The sequence below is a fragment of the Strix uralensis genome, chromosome 4 (genome assembly GCF_047716275.1).
Source record: "Strix uralensis isolate ZFMK-TIS-50842 chromosome 4, bStrUra1, whole genome shotgun sequence".
Classification (NCBI taxonomy): Eukaryota; Metazoa; Chordata; class Aves; order Strigiformes; family Strigidae; genus Strix; species Strix uralensis.
In genome coordinates, this window is record NC_133975.1 from 19,435,808 (window position 1) to 19,461,785 (window position 25,978).

At 37.3% G+C, this 25,978-nt stretch overlaps 1 protein-coding gene across 4 annotated transcripts in view; it reads right to left on the reverse strand.

Moving 5' to 3' along the window:
• The window catches only part of KCNIP4 (potassium voltage-gated channel interacting protein 4), a 442,570-nt gene that overhangs the window by 318,023 nt on the left and 98,569 nt on the right, over positions 1 to 25,978 (reverse strand). Inside the window, exon 1 of one of the 4 annotated variants that reach the window (XM_074865893.1) lies at positions 18,034 to 18,308. The exons of the other annotated variants lie outside the window; for them this stretch is intronic. Within the exon in view, the coding sequence (XP_074721994.1) occupies positions 18,034 to 18,121 (88 nt within the window). The 5' untranslated portion in view covers positions 18,122 to 18,308. Of the gene's footprint in view, positions 1 to 18,033; positions 18,309 to 25,978 lie in introns of those variants that run through there. 4 annotated transcript variants of the gene reach the window in all.

The window sequence follows — 25,978 nt, forward strand, 5'->3', positions numbered from 1 at the left end:
TGAATTTTATATGAAAATCGTTGTCTTGATACGATGTGATTCTGCATAGGGTTAAGCCAATTTTGTAAGAAAAGTATTTTTTCCTGATAAAATTATTGTGTTAATACTGGGAATCTCACAACAGCAAGGACACTAAGAGTCCTCAAGACAGCAAAACTGGAGTTTTCTTGTTGCTGAACAGAGCTACAGACAGTTTCTTGACACAGGCAGGAATAACTTGCATTTTATCACATTCAGAAGACAACCTGACACCTTCCCTGAGATGCTGTTAAACCTAATAGGGTTACTTTATTCCTAGGAGTCTGTAGAAACACCCAGTCTATGAATCAAGAAGTGCACTTTGTCTTCTAGAACAAAGGGTAGGCAGCATTTATTCTCTGAAATTTTCAAACAGAAACATGATGCAAAAAGAAACTCCTGATTCAGGTGGCAGTAGGAATGAGACTCTGTATTCTGTTTTACTTAAATTTACTTAAACTTTCAGAGCTGTCTTCCATACATTTTACATTTTTATTCTCTTCTGCCTTCACGCCTTTCATGTAGATTTCCGTCCGCGCTGCATGACAGGACAGCCACTTCCAAAGCACTTTCATTGACTTCTGCTTTGAAAGCTGCTAGAAGCCCTAATGCATTCTCTCTATCTTGCTTTTTATCAACAGAGAAGCAAGTTCCTTTACCCAAAACTCAGAGGAGAAATTGGCCTCAATTAAAAACTGTCAGAAAGTCCAAGCCTGTTGACTTTCAAAGCATTCAGAAAAGGACTGGTTGTTCACACCAGGCTTTTCAGGAAGGTGAATAAGGATGGCTTGTAAATTGAGGGATAGAAAAAAGCAGGGCAACCAATCTGTGAGAAATATGACATAACCACCTAGAAGTATCTTCTACAGAGCTTCCAATTAACCAGTGAGGGTTACTCAAGAGGCAGAATAGAGGAGGCTATTGTAAGGCTGCTTGGCTTAGAGTGATTTTCAAATAGCATTTAGTATCAAGAATGAAATTTATGAAGCAAACAAAAATAATTCTCATAAATAAAAGAATGAAGTCCAATTTCTGTAGAGACAGGGAAGAGAGCTGTAGAGTGTTCAGAAACTTTTTTTTTTTTCACCCTGCAAACACAACAGTGGGAACAAAGAAGCATAATGACAACAGCTGATCCCAAAACTAGGTGGCTCCTAGTTTTAAGTTAGCTCAGCATAAGAGGGCTATAAGATTTCATTAAAGAAAAGCATGTAGTTTAAGAACTAAACAAGAGCATACATAAGCAACCAACTTGTCTATCTGTGCCTCTTCTCAATCCACAGAGCTAATTTCATAAATTTGAAGAGTTAAATAAATTCAGAGAACAGATCAGACAGTGATACAAGACAAAACAAAGACCAGTAGAAGACCCCAAATAAACTTTTGTCGAGGAAAAAGTGTCCCTGGTACTTCACAATCAAGCTGTCAAGAATGAAAATGCTCTTTGTACTGAATACAAAACCAGAGAAAATGGGTCCTGAACCAGAAATGCATGCTTACCATTAAGTCAAAAAGCCTGTAAGCCAAAACTCAACAGCAATAGACAACAAAACTAATAAAATTCGCTATTTTAGCAACCCTCTACAATAAAGCACTATAATTTGACTTAGCTAATGCTTAATACACACCATCTTTCATCACTTATGTCCAAATTACTTCATTTAGAAGGACTGTTCTGCAAGACTCTTAACAAGACTGTCACTGCATGATTGTCATTCCACCCCAGACTATTGAACAGTACTGCTTGGGATATCAACCTGAAAGCAAACAAGATATTTATTGTAAGTGGTCAGAGTTGTCCAAGCCCACAGGAGCAAGAGCAAAGTTAAAAGCAGTGAAGAGTCGGGAGATTAAACTCATGGCTTGCAGGCACTAGATAAGGAATATGTGAATTTAACATATGACTAATTACAAACTGGAAAGACGCAAAAACAGCCATTGCTTTGTTACAAAGCAAAGCAAACCTTTTACTCGGTCAAGGAACTGCTTTCACTGCAGGCGTAAGAGAACAAAAGGGTAAGAAGCGTGAAGAGCTTTTAGGTAACAGAGAGCTCTCAAATGAATATGGCAGAGAGGGGCTGAAGCCAAAACACCCAGAAGCACAGGGCAGAAGGGTGAAGGACTGAATCCGTCATTTCTTCTTAAACATCAAAAAAACCAACCAAACCATGCAAAAATTGAACAGTCTCTCTAAGAAAATATATTTTTGGTGTGAAAGCAGATTACTACTGTTTTACGATACTCATCAGCAGAGTCCCTCAAGTCCATTCTAAGAACAGGCTGCTTAGATATACTCTGAAACTTTTCTTGTGATTTTTTTTTTTTAAATTCTTAGTTCAGTTCTATTTCTTAACTGAGTAGTAACCAAGAGCTGGAGGTCTAGCACAGGGCAGTAAGCTTTTGAGGGTATAAATAGCACTACACAGGACCTGAAGAAATTAAATATACACTTGAGATATTACTTATTTATGAGATATCTCAAGAAAATAAAGAACCAGCTACAAAATCCTTGGAATTTGGGTGCAGGGAAATCTGAAGAGAGAGTACTTTGCATCTAATTTTTCTCCTCCCATTGACTTAGAGCATTATTACACAAGAAAAGCCAATATATATTTGAATAAAACCTTAATAAAGCATTTGAGAAATTGATGAGATAATTAAAGAAAACCCAAGCCTGAGGTTTCCCATCAGTAAATACGCAACAAATTCCATTGCCTATAACATGCTGAAGACACTTCTAATGCGATATTCTAAGTATGCCTTAAACTATATTCTTTGAATTTTTTCAACTCTGAACTTTATTAAACTCCTTCCATTTTTTCCTAATACAGATTTAGCTAATCTGTAGAAGGCAGAATTATATTAGCACGAAAGAAAATAAACTTTTAATTCAGTAACTTGAGAGAAAAACGAAAACCAAGTTACACCATTCTCTATCACTGAACCACTTTTTTCTGTAACATCAAGAAGCTGAGTTTCTGGGAGTAAACCCTTGTACACTGTAGGAGATATCACACAGAAAAATGATCACCAGTTTTGACAGCTTACATGCCTTGTATATCAATAATTGACATCCATTTGGAGGCCTATCCTTTGTTTTTTGGAAACATTTCTCTTACTTGGTGCTTGCTAATTAGACGTTAAGTAAGAGCAACCTGTCATCTTAATGTCACTCCATAACTTGACACAGGTAACAAAAATACAATAGAAACCAAGGCCACAATCATACGTTCCCAAGAATGCTGAGAAATAAACAAAAAAGAGAATACATGGCCTTTGTAGGTAAAAATAACCCCTGAAATTTTTTCCCACTTCAGTTTTATACTGCAAATCTACAGAAAGGGAAACATCAAAATGCAGATCTTGAGTTAGGGCCCATGCACTTCATCTTTTCCCCTGTACCTATAGTGCCAAAGCACCTTTGCCTTCTGGAGTCTCAGTCTGCAGTTTAACAGTTACTGCAGCATGAAGGACATTTGTGATCAAGTGAAAACCAAAGGAGCATTTACAGGCATTAGCGTGAGAGGTAGATACCCTTTTGTCAGCAGCACTGTAAAATTAAAAAACAAACAAATCCTAGTTTACCATCAGTTCTAGAGTTGACTAGTTAAAGTCTTGAGGGGCAGAATTCTTCATACTTCCTAATTTTTCTTGCAATTTATTTTTCAAATTATGATGCAGTATAATAGAATTGTTCAAAATACAATTTTAAAAGAAAAATACAAACCCCAGTAAAAATAATCTTCTAAAAACAATGACGTAAATATAAGCTTAAAAAGAAAAACAATTTTTAGGACATATAATTCCTTTTTTTTTTTTTCATAGTATAGAGTGAAACAAATTTTATAAACAACCATCTGGGATTCAGGACGTTTGATTGCATTTTTATTTTTACAACAGACTGAAATGAAAATGAGTAGTTTACTTTAGCAGTTGGTACAGTTCTATGCCTGGAAATTTATCATAGTTTGCCATGTAATTTAAGCACTCAATTTCCAACAGCTACTGCTCTCAGCCTGGGGAGGCAGTGAGGAGAAAAAAAAATCTACAACAAATTACATGTGATGAATTTTTAGTAGCCTCAGTATGGTTTTTTGTGTCACCAGGAGACAGGACACAGTGCAACAGACTGCCTGAGAGAAGAGAAAGTTAACAATATGGGTAGTAAAAAGAAGAGTCTATGTGGAAGGTGACCTTCTGAGAAGAGGTATTCCAGTCTCTGGCTGGGATGAGGAAAGCCTGTGACTGCTATAGAATGGTATTAAAAGTAGCTTATCATTCACTTCTGAAAGAGATTTGTCCTGGCAACTTTGCTTTGTTTTGAGTCATGTGCTACTGCACTTGCACATTTGTATGCCTTTGACATATTTTCTTGATTGGACTTTTCAGGAATCCAGTGCTGGGATGCTAAATCTTTAATCCTACATCATAAGAGAGATACCAAACTACTTAATTCTACCAGAATGACTTCTGCTCCAGGACTTCAAAGGATCAAAGCACATGCAGCAGTTTTATCAATGTTTTGTAGGACTTCAGCAGAATGTAGGCACCAGAGTCCCAATGCACTTACCCATGGGCTGGAATAACTTGTCCTTGCCAGGGAATTGGTGGTAGAACAAAAAACAAATCAAATCATAGTTTTGCATTCTAGCTAGTTAACCATGCATTGTTTTAGAAAGACAGATCTTTATGATTACCAGTAGTATCTGTGTAAGAATCTCTGCAAGACATCATTGTGTCTGCCAGAGCACTGAACCAAGAGATTCATATTTTTCTTGTGCTTAGAAGAAATTCACAGTGGCTTACATAGATATGCTCTGTCTTGGTAATGTGTTTTAATACCTTGTTATTCCAGTAGAAAGCAAAGAGAAAAGTTAAAGAAATATCAAGAGCTTTAAATTCATTTAAACAAATGAGTGGCATGCAAGAGACTGGATGTAAGGAGCACACTGATCTCCTGACGCGGGTCTCATAGCACCAGATCCCTTCAGGATGTGTGTGACCTCTTGATGTGGATTCAGTACTTGAAGAAAGCAGCCAATCTTTAATGTGTTAGTTTCACTCTGCTCTCTCTTAGCTGCAACTCTTGAAGGGTAACAGCAAAATAAAAATGTGACTTAAGTAGGATTTACAGATAGGTTAAAAAAATTAAAAAAGGGATAAAGGCAGGATATGGAGTGGAAGTAACTGGTCAGACATCACAGCAGAGGAAGGTTACAATGGAGGTGTCCCTATAGGGTCACTGCTGAAGCTCCTAACATTCAACATATTCATAAGTGTTCACAAAAAGAGGATGAATAACAAAGCTAGCAAAATCTGTTTATGATATTCAGTGAAGGCGTACTGCAAGAACTGCAGAAGTACCACATGGAACTGAGTGACTGGGAGATGAAGTGAGGAAGAACAGCAGGCAGATGAAACAACAACATAGCCAACTTAACATGAAACAGGTAGGAAAACCAACTTTTATCTCACCACATAGGGCACTTAACTCACTACAGACTACAAGGACTGAAAACTGTAAACATTCTCGTAACTCATACTTCTAAGAAAACATTAGCTTAGCAGCACTTAAAAAAAAGCAAACAAAATGTTCAGAGTGATTACAAAAGTATTAAAGAATTGAAGAGCAAGCATACAGAACTGTTAAAACAGAAGGTTTGTACATTTTTAAGTACTACAAGACATCCTGGATTCTCTAAGCTAAAAAGGACTTAATAGAAAGTAGCAAAAGACAAAGCACTTAACTGTATGCCTGCACTACCTGAAGAAACCACTGTGAACTTAAAAAAAAAAAAAAAAAAAATTATATAGTATCAGTTTTGCCAGTTCAAACCTATGCCTCTGGAAAGAGCCAAAATAAGTGATGCTTAAATGGATAGAGATAATTCTGCTAATTCAGAAAATCTAAGCTGAGCACTACTTAGCCTCCTAACTACCAACCTTCAGCAGTGCTTCCTATACCATATTCAATTTTCAGGGAGCTGTAAGGGCAGTGAGGATCTTCCACACTGCTTCAGCACTTAAACTGGGTAGAAACATGAAGCAGGATATAATAATATATTCCACCAGTCATCACCTTTCCCATGTTCTTTAGACCTAATCATATGTGTTTGAAGGCTTTTTCCTTCAAATTCAGCTCCTCTATGGGTCAGCATGCTAAAGCCCCAGCATTGCACATCCCCTGCCACAGCTCCCAGATCCATAGGTGCTCCATGATCTGTACTTCATGTTTCTGTTTCACTCTCGTGCGACCATTTCTGCCTCTTATCCTTTGCCCTGTCAGACTTTAAAGCTGGCCAACACACCTCCAGGTAGGTGGATAGGTAGTTACAGTGTCCCAGTGCTTTAATCTATTTAAGCGTGGAATGCCTCATCTCCAGGTGTACACCTGTGTTTCAATATACTGCAATATATTGAATACAATACTTTGGGACTCCAGATCTGGTATTTGATGCAGACTAACTAAATGTAAAAAACTAGTAGTACAGGATATAAGCTAAAGTATTGCATTGCTTGGAAAGAATAGTGTTGTAAAAAAAAAAAAATAGAACAAATTTATCTTTTGTTCGTACACTCATATATACAATGAGACAGTAGCCATTTAATCTTACAGGTAAGCTGTAATAGAAAGAAAATCTAAATTTCCTCAAACCTAAATTTTATTACTTTGATAGGTAGCAATACAGCTAGAATCATATGCTTAAATACATATATTTAAATAAATGTCCTTCTTATATTGAAGTAAGCAGACAACATAAAAGCACTGAAAATTCTAGATACTCTATTTTCTGTTATTACGTGATATTTTCCTTCTCTCTTTACTGATGAACTCTCTCTGGTAAGACAGGAGATAAATTATTATTCATACTTTTCAAAAAAAAAAAAAAGGGAGGGGGAACAGGGGCATATAGCACATTGCCTATTTACAGTGTCAAGATGAATATTTAGAAGAATTCTATCACTTTTTGGAGGGCAGTTTTCTCCCTGATGAACATGAATATCTTCTGCTACATGGTATGACTTGATTGATAAAAACATTTCAGCAGACTAGTCATGAAAGAACTGGCCTTATTCCTACGCTGTCTCAACAGGATGACATTTCAATTACTGACACAGTATGATACTGTACAGACAACAGGTAAGTAATTTAATAGATCAGTCCAGAACTTCCTGTAAGCAATACATAAAATTCAATTAGTTTCTCACAATAGACTACAGCAGTTATTTGAGGAGCTTCAAGCACTTCATCTAGTAAGTCTTCACAGAGGCAGGAATGCCCTGCTGTTTCCATTCACATCTGCCACTCAGCATTAAAGTTTCAGAGAACTGTGAACATGGACACAGGGTATGTGGCGGCACTTAGATTCACCAGTGTGTGGCAAGAGAGAGGGCCTCAATCATGATGAAATTTCAAAACCAGCAGTCAGGATAACAGATGTGTCAAACTGATGGGGAAAAGTGACTGTCAACCACCACTCACATTTCAGTCTCCCCCAACCTGAATTTTAGTTGCTGGTATAACTCTGTGAACTCAAAAACCAGTCTGGTTTTGAAGCAATAAATATTTCTACACTGTGTTTTTGAAGAATCATGAATTTGGTAATTTTACCTTCGGTCTTACAGCTTCAGAGTGCTGAGAGTTAAGGCATGACACCATGCTGTCCCCTAACTATTTTTCTTGGTCCAAACTCTTCGTTGGTACAGATTTGTCAGTGGTTTTATCCCAAGGGTGAATATGATTCACAATAACATAGATGTATCAACATCTGTGCATATATGCACGTTTATATACTAGTGTCACTCATTTCCCTTCCACTTTCTCTCCTCATCCTCACTCTCTTGGGTATGTACAACTGTTACTTCAGGTAGGTTTTTCTTAAAGTCTTATTTTCCCTTTGGCATTAATTTGCATCTAATTTTCTTTGTTTAGTTGTATTTTTTAAAGTTTTTAGCTGATTGAAGAAATGGAAAAAAAAAAAAAAAAAATCTTCCTGTCCTCACTAAAAAGCCCTGCCACCTTTTCAGGGATCCTGAGGAGCTGTGCACCCGGGCTACTCAGGAAAGCTAAATATTGAATTAATTTTAACTATTCCACCTTGCTGATTAATTAAGTCTCTGTTGAGACCCTCTCATTCAGAATTAAAATAGACTTTGTTTGGTTTAATCTCCTTGAAAAATGAATTATGCTAAATTAAAATAAGGTCATTTCAGTACCGATTCTTCTGAAATGTATCAACTTTATTTAATGTGAATTAAATCTGGTGCATGAAGACAATTCCTTAGATTTCTCTTACATTGCAATTCCTTTCCCGAACTGATAATGAAGAATTTCCAAAAGTTGTGTTAGGCTGCAGTACAGAAATTCAGGAGCAACTTATCACTGGTGTTTAATATTTGTTTGGAAACAAACATATGATTTTTTGGGGTAACTGACTAAACGTATATAATCACTAGAGACACATTTACAGTAATTAAATAATCTCATACGTATTTTCTACAGGAAGTTCTACAGATTTTACTGTCATTGATTCCAGAGGCATTGTTGCTGGTGAATTAGAGTACTGACTGTACCTGACACGAGAGATGCCTGAATGTGAGTACATTTAAAATTTGTAAGTGAAAATGAAGAAAGATTGTTTAAAAGGAGGTTTGTTAAAAAGGGGTGTACTTATACATTTTGAATATACATTTTTAAAAATGTAAAAATCATAACTTTTATGGATAATCTAAACCATCAATATTAGCAGTTACTATATGTACTCTACTTGATTTGAAAAAAAACTTGGATTTTTTTGCTCCAAGCTGGATGTATCTGAGTGCATGTATCAGTACCACATTTGACCAGCAACTCCATTCTCTCCAGTGCTGCAGAAACCAGAGTCCCCATCTCACATCATGTCCTTGTCCCAAGGGACTCATCTGAGGAGAAAATCTGACCTGGGATTTTTAAGAAATGCTTCTCCAATTAACATAATGAAATGTAGCCATTAGACTGAAGAATCTACAGACAAACTTTAGAGGGGTAAATGATAAATGGTAAACATAAAAGCCTAATTTCTATTTTCAGAGTTGACTAAGGAATCTATCTTCTGCTGAGCTTTACAAATATTACTATATATCAAATATAAATGATCAGCTGTCACTTATTTTTCCTGAACTGAAGTTTACCGTGGCTGTACACAGAAAGACCTGCACATCACAAATGCTAAATGTTGTTTGATTTTAATCACATGCCTCATTAAAGGGATTTTAAAAAATAACAAAACTGCCAATAAAAAGCAGACTAATGGAGACACAAAATTTAGTACCTCATTTCAGATTTATTAAATTTCCTAAATTAATGACATATGGGTCCTGATGAAAACAGACTTTTTTTTTCCCCTATCCCAGACACTTTTAATTTATATTTAAATTTAATTACACTGCCTAGATGGGCACTCTATAAAAAGTTTAAGAGGATAAATCAAATTATTACCAGTTTTAAAAGCTAAAGAGCCTACTTGACACCCTTCCCCCCAGTAATACTGTATATGCTTATTTTCAGATGATGTATTTTGAAGACACAGTAATGAAAAAACTTCATTTGTAAAACTATGGTATCAGCATTACTTGGAGTAGAACTTCAAATACAGAAATTAATGACACGTTAGAGTTCAATACTGAAGGGTAGTAACAGGAACACAGGGTTCCCAAGAATAACTGCTGTAGCTTTAAGATGTTTGAAAAATAAAATCTTTAATTTTTTGCAGTATTTTGGTGGAGTGATCCCCATATAAAGGTCAAAGTGTACACATACTTGCACCATGCTACAGACTTCAGTTAAAAATACAAAGAGGTAAATTAGCACCCAAAAACCAGAATCTAAAGGTAGTATCTTAGTTTAGAGAACTGATCTAATTTGGACAGCTTTTCACCGTGGGAAGTTCAGCAGTTCAATTCCAGATAGTTGTTGGTTGGTTTTTTTTTTAAAATTACTCCAAAATAAGTATTTCAGTTTTGGAACTGGAAGAGATATTAAAGCAAACTGTGTTGTCTTCCCTGACAGGCTGTCATTATGAAGAGACAAGAGGCAAATCAAGAGTTCAGTGTCACACTAAGTGTGTCACTATGTAGTCAACATCTGAACAAATTCAGACACAAAAATCTGCAAGTAGAATTTAAATGAATTGGGTTATACACAGAGACAATAAAGGTTAAAATATAATCTGAAAACACCTTAAAGCAAGTGAAGGCCACCACACCATGCTGTGAAAGAGAACAGTGGTGTGAGATGACTGGTGTCACTCTGTTATTGCACATAAACAGGTGACTGCCAGTGTAATAGGGCATAAGGTTGGCTTTTGCCACAGCCACAAAGCAGTTATCAGTTCTATCATTTCCACTTGGCTGTGTCAGAGCCAGTCAAATAGAATAATCAGTTAGACTGAAGTGCTGTTAGCATGTAGTTCAGTGCCCACATATTTCAGCGATTTTCAAGATTGTCCATTTATTTTATATCCAAACATGGTATTGAATCTATCTATCATCTATCTATCATTTGTCTCTAACGTTCTTACAGAATTCAAAAATTAAACTATTAAATGGGGAAAGTATTTTTTGTTAATGCAGGTTCACATTCAAGATAGCCCTTGCAGACTGTTTGGTAAATACGAACATGTGGTTATCCCAGTTTTGAAGAGACTGCCATTCAATAAACTAAAAGTTAAATTACGTACTATCACTGCAGTCATCTAAAAGCATATGCATATATTGTCATACTTGGGTGAATGACATTGTCAGAGTTTCTCATTTTTATTCCTAGCTTGCATCTTTCACTTAACAGCCACAAATAAAACTATGAAGCAGATCAAGATACATGGGTTTTCACTGTATGTTTTAATACCTCCATTTGAATGATCATCTATTGACACTGCTCCTGATAGGGTAAGTCCATTTTCCCTAGATATCCCTGCTTTAGCTGGTACATACTCCTATTTTCTTTCATCAGTAAGTTTCTCATTCCTTTTCAGGACTTTAAAGAATACAACTGCCTGAGAGGGTAGGAAAGTATTTAGACTTAAGGCTAGCCCTGTGGATTTGCATTAGCTCTTCAAACATAATCATTCATATTCTCATTCATTGCCAACACTATGACAACAGAGCAAGAGCATTGTTTTTACTTCAGGGGCAAAGATAGATAGATAGATAGATAGATAGATAGATAGATAGATAGATAGATAGATAGATAGATAAGGTCCTAGAAATTATTCTAAGACTATTCCATATTAAAAAAGCCCATGCAGTGACTCTTAAAATTAAGCTGTAAAACGCTGTCTGAAAAAAAAAAAAGTTTCAGTTGACTTCTATTTGGTTTATAACTCTATGCAAACTACCTGCTTTGAACTTCTGGTGATTGGAGGAAGGGGCTCAGGAGAGATGACTTAGTCGAAAACACTTTAGGAAGAGGCAGGGGTTACAAATGTTGAACTGTGATACTCTACCATCCTTTGGAAGCAGTGATATTATCCTAATTGTAGAGAAGTGTATTTCAACATAAAACCATAAGAATGATTGTATTGGTTCAGACTAAGGATCCATCTAGCGCAATATCCTATATTCAGCTGCAGCTATTAGTGTATGCCCAGAGAAGAGGAGAAGCAGGACAAGCACACTGAGTATTTTTCCCTAACGTTTTCCTAGCCACAGGTTATTTTAATCTCAGGGGATTTCTTAACGCCCAGCTTGTCCCTCTGAATTCATGCAGAACTTTTTGCACTTACAGCACTCTTTAGTAAGGAGTTTCACAGGTTTAGACCCCAGGGTTTCATTCCTGACTAGCAGTAAGATCACCAGCTATCCATTTAGACATAAAGGTCATTTTGCCCAGCGTGCATCACTTCACATTAATCTACACTGAATTTTATTGGCCATTTTACTGGTTTTGAGAATCACTGCACAAAATCTGTCTGCTATAGAATGTCCCTATGAAAAGAACAAAAACTCAACAACCAAAAAAGTCAGTGTACCCTAAGGTAGTATTTATTACAGTTTGCATCCAAATTTCTACTCTAAGTATACTCTACTCCTAACTGCTTCTATACTCCAAGTTACTCTGTACAATGGTTCAAGGAAAAGTGCACACACAGCTGAGAACTGCATTATATTGCATAAGGCTGAGACAGTGTTAATGCTGCCATTTCCTAACATTTTGTGTGCATAATTTGGTAACCTTCTAAGAGATCCTTGAAGAGTATTTTTAAACATCATGTCAAGTGCTGTGTCCTACATACAGCTGCAGTTTTAATATTATCTTTATAAACTATGTCAATAGCTTGGACTCTTACAACAATGTTACAGAACACAGGACTCTCAAAGGGATCTCATTAAGGATGGCTATGGGATACTTTTCAATGTGTTATTTGTAAGAGAAGCTGAAGTGAATCTTTCACTGTAATTAAGATTCAGATTTAGAATGAGAGAATAAACACCGAAACAACCTTTTCAAGAGAAATGGTATGCAGCATGGTAACTTTGTCCTCTTCCATTATCATACCACAAGAAAACTTAAGACTTCAAAGAAGACTTTTTTTGAAGTAACTGGAAAAAAACCAACTTTTTGAAACAGGTTATATAAGGGAGTTAATGTGTTAAAAATATGGGACATTGGAGCAAAATATTTAAAACATATTCAGGAGAATATGTTTAGAGATTAGGGTTTTGCCTTTAGATCCCCTAGTTCAAGATATCCTTCTGCCCACACAAAGTTTTTTCACTACTGCTTCAGTCTTCTGTGATGAGCAGTCAATTTGCCATATGCAGGATTATAAAATCTGAAGTTGAAACATTCTGTACAACACTGAGTTTTGCAGATACCGCTTAAAAGAAGAGAGAGGTATGCAAATTGGGGGAAGCAATGGCAGTCTATCTAGACCCTTTTCTGAAGAGGAGAAAATTCATAATTTGTGAGTGATTAGCAGTGGTTTATTATCATGCAGTTTCTAATTAATTACATTACTTAAAGTCTGAGTGATCTTCTGTAAAATCGCTGGAAGTTCACAGTAGGTCTGCAGCTGCACCATGTGAAAGGTATATAGCTAGGATTGATTTTCTGGGTGAACAAAAGAAATATTTATAATCTGCTCCAGCTTGAAGCAGAATGTAGCATAAGTGCACTAAGTTATCGCATCCTCAGCATTTCTCAGAATTTCTTTTAAGCTAACTGCTGCGAAGTTCAATAAATCTTGGTCTTTTGTCTCACACTGTCTCTAGTACGGTCTACTTCTAAACAAAAAGCCTCTAGGAGGGGCCCTATTTCTTTAGGATAACATAAAAACAGGTGGTTTAAAAAGCCAGGTACTCAACCATGCAATAAACCAAAAATCCTAGCAACATTGTAAGAGAACTCGGGGAAAAATCAACTAATACATTTGCTAAAAGGACTTAAAAATTAAATTTAGGTTTGGTGGGTTTTTTGTTCAGTTAGTTGGTTTTTTTAAGGTATTTTTCTCTCAGCGTCTGATATTTTACATTTAAGCATCTCAGTCAACTAGCAGTATGAAAATAACTCAAAATCCAGCTTCGTAACATTTCTGCATCCAGCACACCCTTCCACAAAAGTGATTTCTCTCTGAGGTAGACTAACACAAAGACTGCACCTGCAAAAGTTATCAATGTTAATCAGGAAATTAAGAAATGTAGAACTTCAAATGAAATCCTGACTGGTTTCTTTGAAATTGAGGCTTCGTTCCCTAAACAAGACATGACAAAGATTTCACCCTTGCACATGAAAACTTGTGCAATTATATATAGAGAAGACGACACCTCTGTATATGAAAAACATCTGAAAGCCTAGAGGTTCAAACTACCTCATAGGCAAGAGATGCAGACCTTAAATCTGGAATTCTTTTCCACTAAAAAGTAATAATAATGAAAAAAGACTAATCAGGTTGATGAACAACACTGGTTTGGTATCTGAATGAGAAATATTTCAGCAACACAAACCAAAAAAATAGCATTTGTAAACATATGAAACCCGTGCTTTTCCCTGAATGTTGCCATTTTAACTTTTTCATGACATCTTCAAGCTACAAGCTCTTTTTTTAAATGATTTTATTTTAGATCCTATTTGCATAAAAAGGGGAACATCCTTTTCATCTGCTCTCTTTGTCTCATGTTATTCAGGATTATTTTGATATTTTGGGTTATTGTTTTCTTTTAATTTATTCTACTTCTCATTTTATTTCACATGTATTTTCAGTAAAAGTTAATGGAACATTATTAACTTGCATTCAAAAATGGTAATTCATCTTGGAATTACTAAGCAGCAGCCTTGGAAACACTGATAATAAACTCCTGTCTCAGACAGACCTGGACTTTAGGTACTGGTAGGCAGGTGAACTACAACAGTCACAGGAATACTGTTGTGAGCCCCTGGACACCTCTGTGTTAGTGTCTCCCACACCTTCAGGTCTATGCTCAGATGATGTCTTCCTCTTGGCAGTAGGCTAGAAAATATTTCTGTGCACAAACAGGCAAAATTTAAGACTAAAGACTACCTTCTAGTAATCTAGTTTATCAAAGATAGCGCCATCAAAAAGTACATCCTGCATTCACAAATAATTTTTTTCCTAAGAAAAGCCTGTGATCGGTGTTATTTTACACCAATGGCATCAATACTCTACATTAAGAAAAAAAAAATTAAAAATCAATCCATAGCTTCATCTACATAAACACAGAAGACTGAGATTACTTCAGTTTGTCAGAGAGAGCGCAATTCCACAGCCAGTTGTTCTCCTCTTCCTTCTACCTATGTAAACGCATAGGCTAACTGGGAATTTGAATCTGTCCTGGAAAACTCAGCCTCCTTTAATGACATTTACTATGTCATGTCAGGTATTTGGTATCAACATGCCTGAAAAGGATATACTTGTGAAAATTTACCAGTGAAGTCAATGACAGTTTTGTTTCTTTTGTTTCTATTATCTCTTTAATCCTTATCAGTTGTGACAGTTAAGAAAAATTTCTTAGCCATTGCTCTAAAATTATTTTTTCTCCATTTCAAAATAATTTGCAATCTATTTCTTGATCTCACAACGATTTATGTTATTATTTATGATACATAAATTCACGTTGCATCTGAAAACTGAAACATTGTCAACAGCAGTGCTAAATTCTTTATGACAATGTTTCAAAGTCTTGGCACTTCCAACACACCTCAAGAGGCAGAGGCAATAAAGTAGGAATTGGTATGACATTTGAAAAACGCTGTCTTCAAGTACTTGAGGGAGTCTGTTTCATTTGTGGAAAACATCAACTTAATATATAGCAGAAATCATGGAAAATTAAAAACTTTGTTTAAAAGACTATTTCTTTTCACTACATTTTGCTGTCAATTATAGTAACTTGCTGTAAAAAAAACCTGAAAAAGATCTAGATGTATTCAGGCAGAGACTGCCACTTAAAACCCATTGTAAAGATTTATGCAGCATTTACCTTTAAGCAAGGGGGTAGTTTCATTAATATTGGTTACAGCTGAGTTGAATATTAAGCACAATTCCATGCTTATGTACTATCACAGACAGCTATATGAGATAGTTTTTATTTTAAACATTAAGATTCACCACAGAGCAAGTTTGTAGTGCTGTAAACGGTTATGGAATGCAAGCAGTAAAAACCAGTAATCAACAGCGACTTCTTAGCTGGGCCTATAGCCAGTAAACCCAGTCTCCCTCCTAGCTCACTTTGTCTTGTTTTCTAATCAGTGTTATCACACCAACTGCAGCAGAGCTTGTACCAATCTATACTGACATAGATTAAGTACATAGTCAACATGCCTCCAGAAAGGAGGAATGGATTAGATTCAGGGCATGCACTTTTGACCATGTGTAGTTCCAACTTATTAAGTGTAATTTAAACATTAAAGAACACTTGAAAAAGAAATTGGGGGCCAAATCATATCAACAAGTTCACCATTGTGCTCCTTAGTCAACATCTACATTTTGAAAATAATCGGTTACTTGAGTGAGCAGATTGCCTGCTTGTGAAAAGCTAAATAAGCACACTTGTTTCTGATAGTTATCCTGTACTTTTTGAATGCTCAGGATACAATCAGCAACATCTTTAATACACAAATTAAGTAACTTTCTAATACTTTCAACTAGGCTTCCTCATTCATCTTCATTTATTATCAACTAATTATCAACATAATGAATTATGCACTAGATTTTGTAGGGAGAACAGTAACTGGTATTGCAACAGTTGAGGTTAATGAGTAGACTAGACTGGGCTATGCAAGAACTGAACAGTGGAGCTACCTCTCTTAGCGGTTCAATTATCACATTATATTGATCTTATTTGCTGCATCGTTTGAACATGATGAAGTCTATTAACCTAATAATAGTAGTAAGATACTGTTGCCTGTAGTAAAAATGAACTGAAAATTTCCCAGGAAGTGTCTCAGTTCTTAAAGAGTTCCTAAGAGTGGGGTTTTTTTGCTTGCTCATTTCCTTTAAGGAAACCTATTTCATACCACTCTATTTGGCCTTCCAGTAATTTAGGATTGAAAATGTGCTGCTTAATTATGAATCAAATAATTTCTTTTAGTAGTAACATAAGAATCAGTATCCACAACAATTCCTGAAAATGGTTTTGAATTGTGAGCTCAGAAAGCTTCCAGTACAAACATCTGTCTCAAAAATAACGTAGTGTGCATCATTTGCTAGCTAGGAAAGGAAAAGCTTGGATGACTGTGAAAAAGTACTAGTGTTCATTTCTAACGTAGCTTTCTTCTTGTATTGTGTATTATTTAATTTCCATAGCAACCCACAGGAGCAAGAAGTCAGCATTTTCAGAGAAATCTGAATTGATACAATTCACAAAAAAGAAATGACAATAGGCTAGGAATAGTACAGAAAATAAAGTCAGGGAAATTCTATGTTATCAGACACTCAGAGTTACTAAAAAGCTGTATCAGATTTCGACAAGTTACAAGCATCCTATAAACTATTCATTGCCAGTGTTTATACCACAATCTTTATAGCATTATAACCACAAATCTGATAAATTGCATGCATCAATACTTTATTACTGAAGAGTCAACTTTGCTCTCGTATCTTTCCATCAGTGCCTAAAATCAACCAAAACTTTCAGAATACTTGTAGTAAAATGAATGGCTTTTAATTCTCAACAATCACATTAGTATAATTGGTTGTTGTCTGCTGATGCTGGACTTGCACCTCTGCTTGATGATTCTTCCAAGAAAAAAAAATTCAAGTCTAGAAAGAAGCACAATCATATTTTATAAATACAGAGTAACATCATGTAAGCTATCATTTATCAGCCAGTGGGAACAGCCACAGGAAAAGCTGAATTGTGAAAAAAAGTGTATTTTCCAAAGTGCTTAGAAGAAAACTATACTGCTCATTCAGTCTAGCTTTGGAACCTTCTCTGGTACTGTACAGTTTGTCTGAGGTTACAGAAAAAAAAAAAATTACCTAAATAAAGGATGACAGACATTTATGTTTCAAACTCTTTAAGGACAAAAAGCACAAATGTTATTTAAAGTTTGCAGCAAGATACTGTAACATCATATTCAGAGTTTGCAGTAGATCTGCATCTTAAAATAAGCAAAAACAAGCCTCTGGGAAAAAGAACGTAGTCTGCTCGTCGAAGTAAATCAGTTCAAGAAACAGTGAAAACAAAAAGCCTAAGATTCATCTTTTGTGACCATGGTGTGGATACTCTGCAGTACCTTTAATGTACACAGGTGGACAGGTGAAAGCACGTACACTCACATTCCAGTTTGGATTCAGGTGTGTAACCGCTTAGAGAAGGTTACACTGTCTGAACACTGTAACATAAAACTGTATTTTCTGGTTTTATTATGCTCTGCCCCAAAATAGTTCACAGATTTTTTATTATTATTTACAAGATAAAAGGAATTATAATATAAAACAATGCCACCACTCCATTAACCTTAGGCAATTTGCTGGTTATCATGCTGTACAGCCCGACTACAAAGAAAACAGTCATTACCTGTGTGAAGGGAACCTGTGATTAGCCTGAGAAGGTACTGGGCAAATTTCAGTATTTCACGCTTACACCGCTTCCGACAGCCACTCATGGTAAGCGGGGAGGCGGGCGGGCGGACGGGCAGGTATTCCTCTGAGGAGAGCCAGCGGCTTTGCCAGGGAAGGAGCAGTTTCTGCCAGCAAACTTCTGGGGCAGTTCCCAGCCTCTCGCAACTCCTCGCCCCTCGCGGCCGAGGCAGCTCCCGCCGCTGCCTGCGGGAGGGACCCCGCGGCCGCGCGCGGCGCGGGCGCTGCCGCCACCGCACGGCGCAGCCCCCCCCGGCACGCGCTGCCCGCGCACGGCTCCGCGGGCGGCTCCGCAGCCGCGCAGCCCGGCGGCGGAGCGGGGCGGGGCCGGGCCGCGCCGCTCGCCCGCCCCGCGCAGGCACCCAGCGAGAGGCGCGGCAGGCCGGGGCTGCGGGGCCACCCTCCCCCCGCGGATCAGCGGGCAAGCGGGTGGGGAGCCCGCCGGGGCACCCCGCTCCTCCACTGCCGTGACGCTGAGGGGAGGGGAAGAGCCCCCCCAGCAGCAGCCCCTGCCGCGTTAGAAAGCATCCCAGCGACAGGGACTGCGCCGCGCTGCTCAAGGTCAGCGCGGAGGAGCGCCCTGCCCGCGCCTCCCGGGCGGGAGCGAAGCCGGGCGGTGAGCCGCAGGGCCGCCCCAGCGCCCCAACTCCGCCTGCCGCCGCGGGACCTGTAGCCTCCTGAAGGTCATGGGCACCCCGGGCCATTGCAGGGAAGGCACAGCCCTGGCAGGGCCCCCAGTGGTGCCGCTGTGCGGAGCTCTCCCGGCTTTGCCGCTCACCGGCCCGGCCCGGGGGAAGCTGGCTCTGGCATAGTTGGCATTTTGGGGTTAGGATCTCTCCGAGGCAGTCTCCTGAGGAAGCTACAGGCATTCCTTACTATTTCCTTATAAATTCATCATTGTCCATCTTGCATGAGAAGTGTTTCTTATTAATAAAGATGATCTGCTGAAGTCCTAATCCATGACCGAAGAACCCAAAGACACGTTTTTCCCTTGGAGTACCCCCCTGTACTACATAAACACAGAGAACAACTCTTGCATTAGATGGTGATGCAGTATGTAATGCCTAATACAGTTAAAAGAAGACAACCCATTAAGGAAAAGCTTAACAGAAGAAAATCACTCTCTGATCTAATTTTAATGACAGCATTGAGCATAAAACATTTTGATGAATGCCTTTAAAAAATCATAATAAACACAAATGCACATCTTCAAGCTATTCTTTATATCGTGCACTGAGCAGAGATAAACACATTGTAGACCCAATACATCAAAGCCTTATCAAAGTTGCAGTTAGATGACATAGTTTCTATGTCTGCTATCTAAAACACAGGCATGCTGCCATGCTTCCAGTGAGACTACACAGTTAATGGAAAGAACCAAAATGAAATAGCTCCCCAGAAGCCCTCAGTTTAGCCCAGCAAAGGGTTTAGCCTGAGAAGGAACTGGGCAAATTTCAGTATTTCTTGTCTACACCACTTCCTACAGCCACTCATCTTAAGCAGTAACTATCTTCTGTGTCTTTTCAGAAGAACTTTGCCAAGAAGAGTTCAACAAAAAAAAACCCACACAACAAAATCATCACATTCTGAGGCAGTAGAGATTGCAGTGTTCCATCTCTGAAAACGAAATTGCTTAAATAGCTGATAGAGGTAAAAAGATACTGAAATCAGAAATGTGTATCTCTTCTTTAGAAGAGGACAGAAGAGGCCAATGCAAATAGTTCTTAGCTAGAGTGCTTGACTTTCTTAATCCTTTGACGTTTTTAATTGTTTAATACAAATGTCACTAGCAGTGTTACTTTAAAATAGAGAACTGGTTTTCTAAAGCCTTACATAAGCATGTATCACCAACACCATGTTTTGTTCATTTTTTTCCCCCCTAAAACAAAGCTGCATCCGCTCTGACACTTTTTCTTAAACCTTTTACGTTTTAACACAGCAACAACAGTAATTGCTACCTAAGAAAGAGTTCATGAAAGGTTTCTGACCAGTTTCACTAAGAGGCTTTTAACAAACAGTGCAGTATTCTAAAAGAATCTAGCTCCCAGTATTTCTCTGCTCAGCAGAAAAGGCTGACTTTGGACTCGAGTTGCTTACCCCAAATCAAAAGAGCAGATCAGGGAAAGTGGACACTAAAATTAGAATGGAGAACTGTAATAAAACCATCATGATTTTGTTAACAAATATATTATAGTGAAACAATAGGAAGGACAGTTGGAGAATATCAACTTCTGCATATTGGTAATATACATTTTTTATTTTGTTTTTTAATTGATGGGACACACTAAAGTCCTCAGTCAGAAACAGTCTCTTTGCCCTGAAATACATAAATATTTTTATATGTATAAGCTACATCCACCTCCAATAATTCATAATCTATAGACCTGAACTAAAACCTATTAAAAAAAAAAAAAGAAAATTCCCATTAACATCAGAGGGATCTGGATCAATTAGTATAAGTTCTGACTTTTAAATCAGGGTTTAAAAGCCAGTAAGTACAATGGAGAAGGAATAAAACATACATAAAACAAAAGCGTTTTCCAGACACTGAGAAAAGTAAATGGAATGAAAAAATAAATGCTGTTTGTAAACCTCTGGATTTTCAAATTTTTTTACCCAGTCCAGCTGACAGGCTCCCAGTATAATATAACACACAAAATTATTTTGTTTTGAATACGTGGAAGGCATGAAATGACTGGAGAGGAAACATATGCCTTTTTTTTTTTTTTTAGAAGAATGTCCACGACAGCAGCCCAGTTTAAATGCAAAGTGGAAAAGTTTCCCTGAATGCACAAAGTGTACTATAGAGCTGTTAAGACAAATTAATTGATAATAAAATATTTTCTTCCTTGAGGAATTCTAAACAAAGCTAGAAGAAAAATCTTAAAAATCTTTGTCACAAACCCATCGATTTATGATATTCAATTCTATTCAATCCATAGATGCAATTCCACATGCATTTTTAGAACTTCGATTAGGGTCTCAGTATCACTGGTCTATGCCCCAGGCACACATGTCAGCAACTGTAGTGCACCCTAACCATATTCAGAGGGGCTATACGCTGATGCAGCTTTAGTCTCACACTACAAAAGATAAAGGTACACAAATCTTGTAGTTCAGAGCTGGTCAGTATTAGCAGATATGTAATCAGTATTTCTTTTCTTGTTGCTGTGTAGAAACAGTATTTCACTATAAAACAAAAGAATCAAAACCAAAGCAGAAATAAATTAACAGCAATATGAAAACATATTTTAAAATAAGGAAAAAACCTGATTTTTAGATTGCATGGGTTGCTGGGACAATCTAGTCTAATCTTCCTCCAGAAAAATCTTAACCGTAAACACACTGCCTGTCCCAGAACAGAACACTGATTGACCTGGCATAAAATTATAAATAGTGAGGAATTAGCTAGCATTATAGTTTCTTTTTGAAAGAGAACAAGTTACTAAATACAGATTATATTTAATGAAATAAAGCAAAAGAATCTGTTAAAATACTGAAGTAGAAATTAAATTTGGCTGTTGTCATATTAACTAACAATGGCAGACTCAACTTGCAAAAAGCACAGTATCATGGTTTAAGGCAAAAAAAAGCCGTCACACATATTTGACAGGAAGAAGAAACCCCTGCAATAAAGATGACAGTGCACACCAGATTTGCTAGTCTGGTAACAAAAAAGCAACAGCGCAAGTTGAAGTGACATACAGAGTGCAAGTTGCTTGGCTTCCTGGAGATGATTTGCCTTGTATACCTCTTCCATTTGCACACATTAGTTAAACATTCTTCCGGTCTCAGGGAGCAAAATTTCCTCCTGAACTAGTCTGTGCTATTGACTATGAGCAAATTGAAATTGCATAACAATAACAAAATCAACTCAATTAGATGTTTCAACCTCATCAGAAAGGGTGACTGCAGGAAGTCAACCAGGAGCACTGAAAACCTGTATACAGAGTTTCCTTGCTGTTGACGCCAGAGGCTTGCAAGGGCTTTTGTTCTTAATGCAAATGCTGAATTCCACAACTGAACATTTTCATCAGAGGATTTCTAGCTTCCTTATTTCAAAGAACAGAGATAATATTTACAACCTAAGCACATGGCAAGAAATAACAGATGGATAGAAACAGATGGATGATCACAAGGTAACTGCGAGATGTTTACGATCAGCATAATAAACAGCCACCACAAGGAGATGACCATCACCAGATCTCCTTTCAGTTGCTTCTCATCTGTCATAAAAGTAAGGGTCCTCCTAAATCACAATCCCTAATGTATTTATTTTAATAGCTCTCCTCTGGACTTTTACTTTCCAGCTCGACAGTGTTGTGTACCAAGGTGTCCAAAGTTGGCCACCATTATTCTAAAGTGGATGCAGCAGGAGTAGAGTCCATCATAGAAGTCACTGGAAACTGCAGAACTAATTCCAGATTACTCAGCGTGTCTAGGAAAATATTAGCCACCACTTTTAGCCACAGCCAGTGAATAGCAACAAAAATACTCCGGCACCTCATCTGCCCAAAATTAGTCTTGGATATTAACACAGAGATGGTTATATGCTAGAAGGTGAGCTGGGAAAGCAGAGATGCAGATATATGATCCCTTCTTAACTGATTAGTAGTAACATGCTAGCTAAATTTACTTAGTTTAAAATGGTTGTTGCTGTTTGTCCTGAATCTCATAGCGACAACAAGGAACACAAAACTATTTCTGCTTCATCCACTCCATATTAAAATGGATGTCTACATGGGATGTGGACGTGATCTTGTTCTGTTTTGTGTGGGAATAGTAACTTCCACAGAGCCCAAGACAGATAGTGAGGGGATTGCCAAGTTCCCTGGTTATGAAGACAGACTTCTTTTTTTATTATTTTTTTTTAAACCCTTCATAACACAATTAAAAACCTTCCAGTAGCTCAACTGTTACGTATGCAATGTTTCTCAACATGGAATAGAAAATAATAAGAAATCTTTATCCTCGCCAATGCCACTGAAAATTAATGCAGACTTCCTGCTTCTGTCTATAGTTTTTAACTTCTCCTGAAAGCTTGCTAAGAATAATAACCTCAAAATCAAACAGCTCTATTGCTGTGCTTAAAATAGGACTACAGAGAAATGACTGCTACCTCATGCTGTTTGCATAATATCAACAATTTATACATGTGCTCCATTCTAATAGCCAATACCTGCGTAAAATAAATTACTTTCATTGCTGTTATAGTTCCAGACTCTATAGGTTCAAACTTAATTTTCTATTGCATTTATGGAGCTTAATAAAACATGGTGGTTTTGCCACCAGAACATAAAACCTTTGACCAGTGTAACAAAAGTACTTAAAACATTTCTCTCTCTTATTTCTAACTTCCCTATAACTAGCTGCTCTGTCAGAATGCCTTTTTTAACTACTCAGTGTCCTTGAAGCTACCCCAAGGATTCATTTTCACACAACACTCTAAGATGATAGTGCAGAGAGCCAACTAGGAGCTATGGCTGCCTCAACCTCCCACACGGTCCTCACTTGCCTAATTAAATATTCATCACTCCAGAATGTTGCAGTGTCAAACAGAAGCAACTTCTCAGCCTGACCTTCCACAGTCAGCCTGCGGTTTGTGCTGGAGAATAAACAAGACTAGGACTTATCTGCTGAAACATAAAATGGCATAATGCAGTTTTCATGTTGCACATTAAGTTCTGTGCATGCACTGTAAAATTCTCACTGCAGAAGCTAGAGTACTATCTTTTAATGTTCAATATAAATTGAATATCTGTATGCAAAGCTAACTATAAAACCTGCATGGGCAGCGTTACCAATAATCTTTCTGCAGAACACCAAAATCTTTTCTTGCTTATCATATAGATCTTGCTTATCATACAGATTTTGCTTATCATACAGATTTTGCATGTATGGTCATATCTTTAAATTTAAGAAACAAACTAATGCTGAATATTCTCCAATAAATCAAAAAAGATTAAAGCATACTACTATCAACAAGTATGCGAGATTTTTTTTTTATGGCTTTGGACTCCTATCTTAGTTTCACACACCCCATTGATAAGAAATTTGCATTTTGCCTCTAAGACAGAAGAATTTATTAATTCCAAATCCTCTGTGGAAAGAATATATGGAGCTATAACTCATTTTAGTTGTACTAGATTCTGCACATATTTACATCTGCATTTCACGAAAGAGAAAAGTGAACTGAAGAAATCAGAAGGAATCAACTTCCCTGCTACAGAAACATAGTCTATAGGTTCCACAGATCTTTTGAGATTTGATACAACTAAAGCATATCCATATCATGCCCATACACAATAAGAATATTGAAAAGCTTGCATTTTGACCCCAACAGCTACATTAATCTGTTAAAGAAGAAAAATGTATCAGAAATTTGGTGCAAACATCTTTTATTTACGCATACTAGGTATGCGGCGTTCTGAAGATGATGGAATAGTCATTGCACCAATCAGCTATGAGAATTCTGTAAGCATAATGAATGCGTATGTACAGCTTAGGCCAGCAAGTAAAAATATCAATGAGAAGTACGCTTTTGCTACATATATATGTAGTAACACACACGTGTGTGTATATATAAAATATACATATGGTTTAAAAAAGTGTGATTTCATAGACTCAATAATTTATTCAGTCATCTGTGAGAACCTTTTTGCCCCTAGGATTTTCCATAAGTGGTCAAAACTTACATTTCACCTTGTCAGTCAAGGGCTTCCCTACAGTTTTCAGGGATTTTCTTTCCCCTGGCATTTTTTGCTAGTCCAAAACAGTTGTGGATGCTGTAGAGGTTACAGATGTGGCTTGATGCCCTGATTAAACTAAAAATTAAGATTTAAAGGTGCAAATCCTTAAGTCTTCACATCCTTAATCTGTCATGAATTGCAGTGCATTTGGGTGAATATGCTGCAGCTGTGACATCAGGGAGAAAGATAGAAGACACATGCTACAGACCAAACAGCTCTTCAAAGCCTTCATCTTGGTTGAAGTAATTTTGAAACAGCTGTCCTTCATCCAAAATTTGATTCTGTTAATTATTTCATGTGAAGTACCAGTGTTGAGAGCAAGTTAAATTACTACACTGCTAGGACTGTGGTGTCTATCTTTTCCCTCCTAGCAGGGTCCCGCAGATGTTGAGAAGAAAAACAGTCTGTCAGCATTCCTGTGGGATCCGTCAGTAAATCCCTTTGGGGAATACAAGCAGTTAACTTGTCTACTCCAGATTTTCCAGAAGCATTGTGATAGGTCCATAGATCCTCCTCCCACATAATACAGGTGATTAGCTCTCCCAAAGTATGCAGAATTTAACTCTGACAAATAGGAAGGTAATTTTAAATAGACTTAGAATTGATCTGATCATATCTATGGTCTGATAAACCTGTGCTGAACCTGGCTCATAGGTAACAGGAAGGGTTTATCCGTGCTCAAAACTCTACCACTCTAAATAACAATTTTTTTACTCCGCACACTTATTTTCATAACAGGCAAATTAAAAACACATTCCAAAAGTTATTTTATGATCATCTCCAGTCAATTGGAAATTCATCTAGGTTTCATGCTATGGATAAAGCCAAAAGAAACTACCCACACTACGTGCTTTAGATAGGGAAACAGTGATCAAGGATATAAATCAGAGTGGCATATTCATTTATCATTGCTGGCCCTGTAAAGGAAACATCTGAGTCTGCATTATGGTCTTGAAGTCACAAATAACACATACAGCTGGTAGATTCTGATGGCCTTATTCAATATTTGTGCAGTATCATCATTTTTCTTTCTACCTCCTACCACACATTCTTTCACAACCATATATACCACCACTTCTCCAAGTATGGCCACAACTACTTGTGGCTTCAGGCAAGCCTCCCTTATCTGTCCTT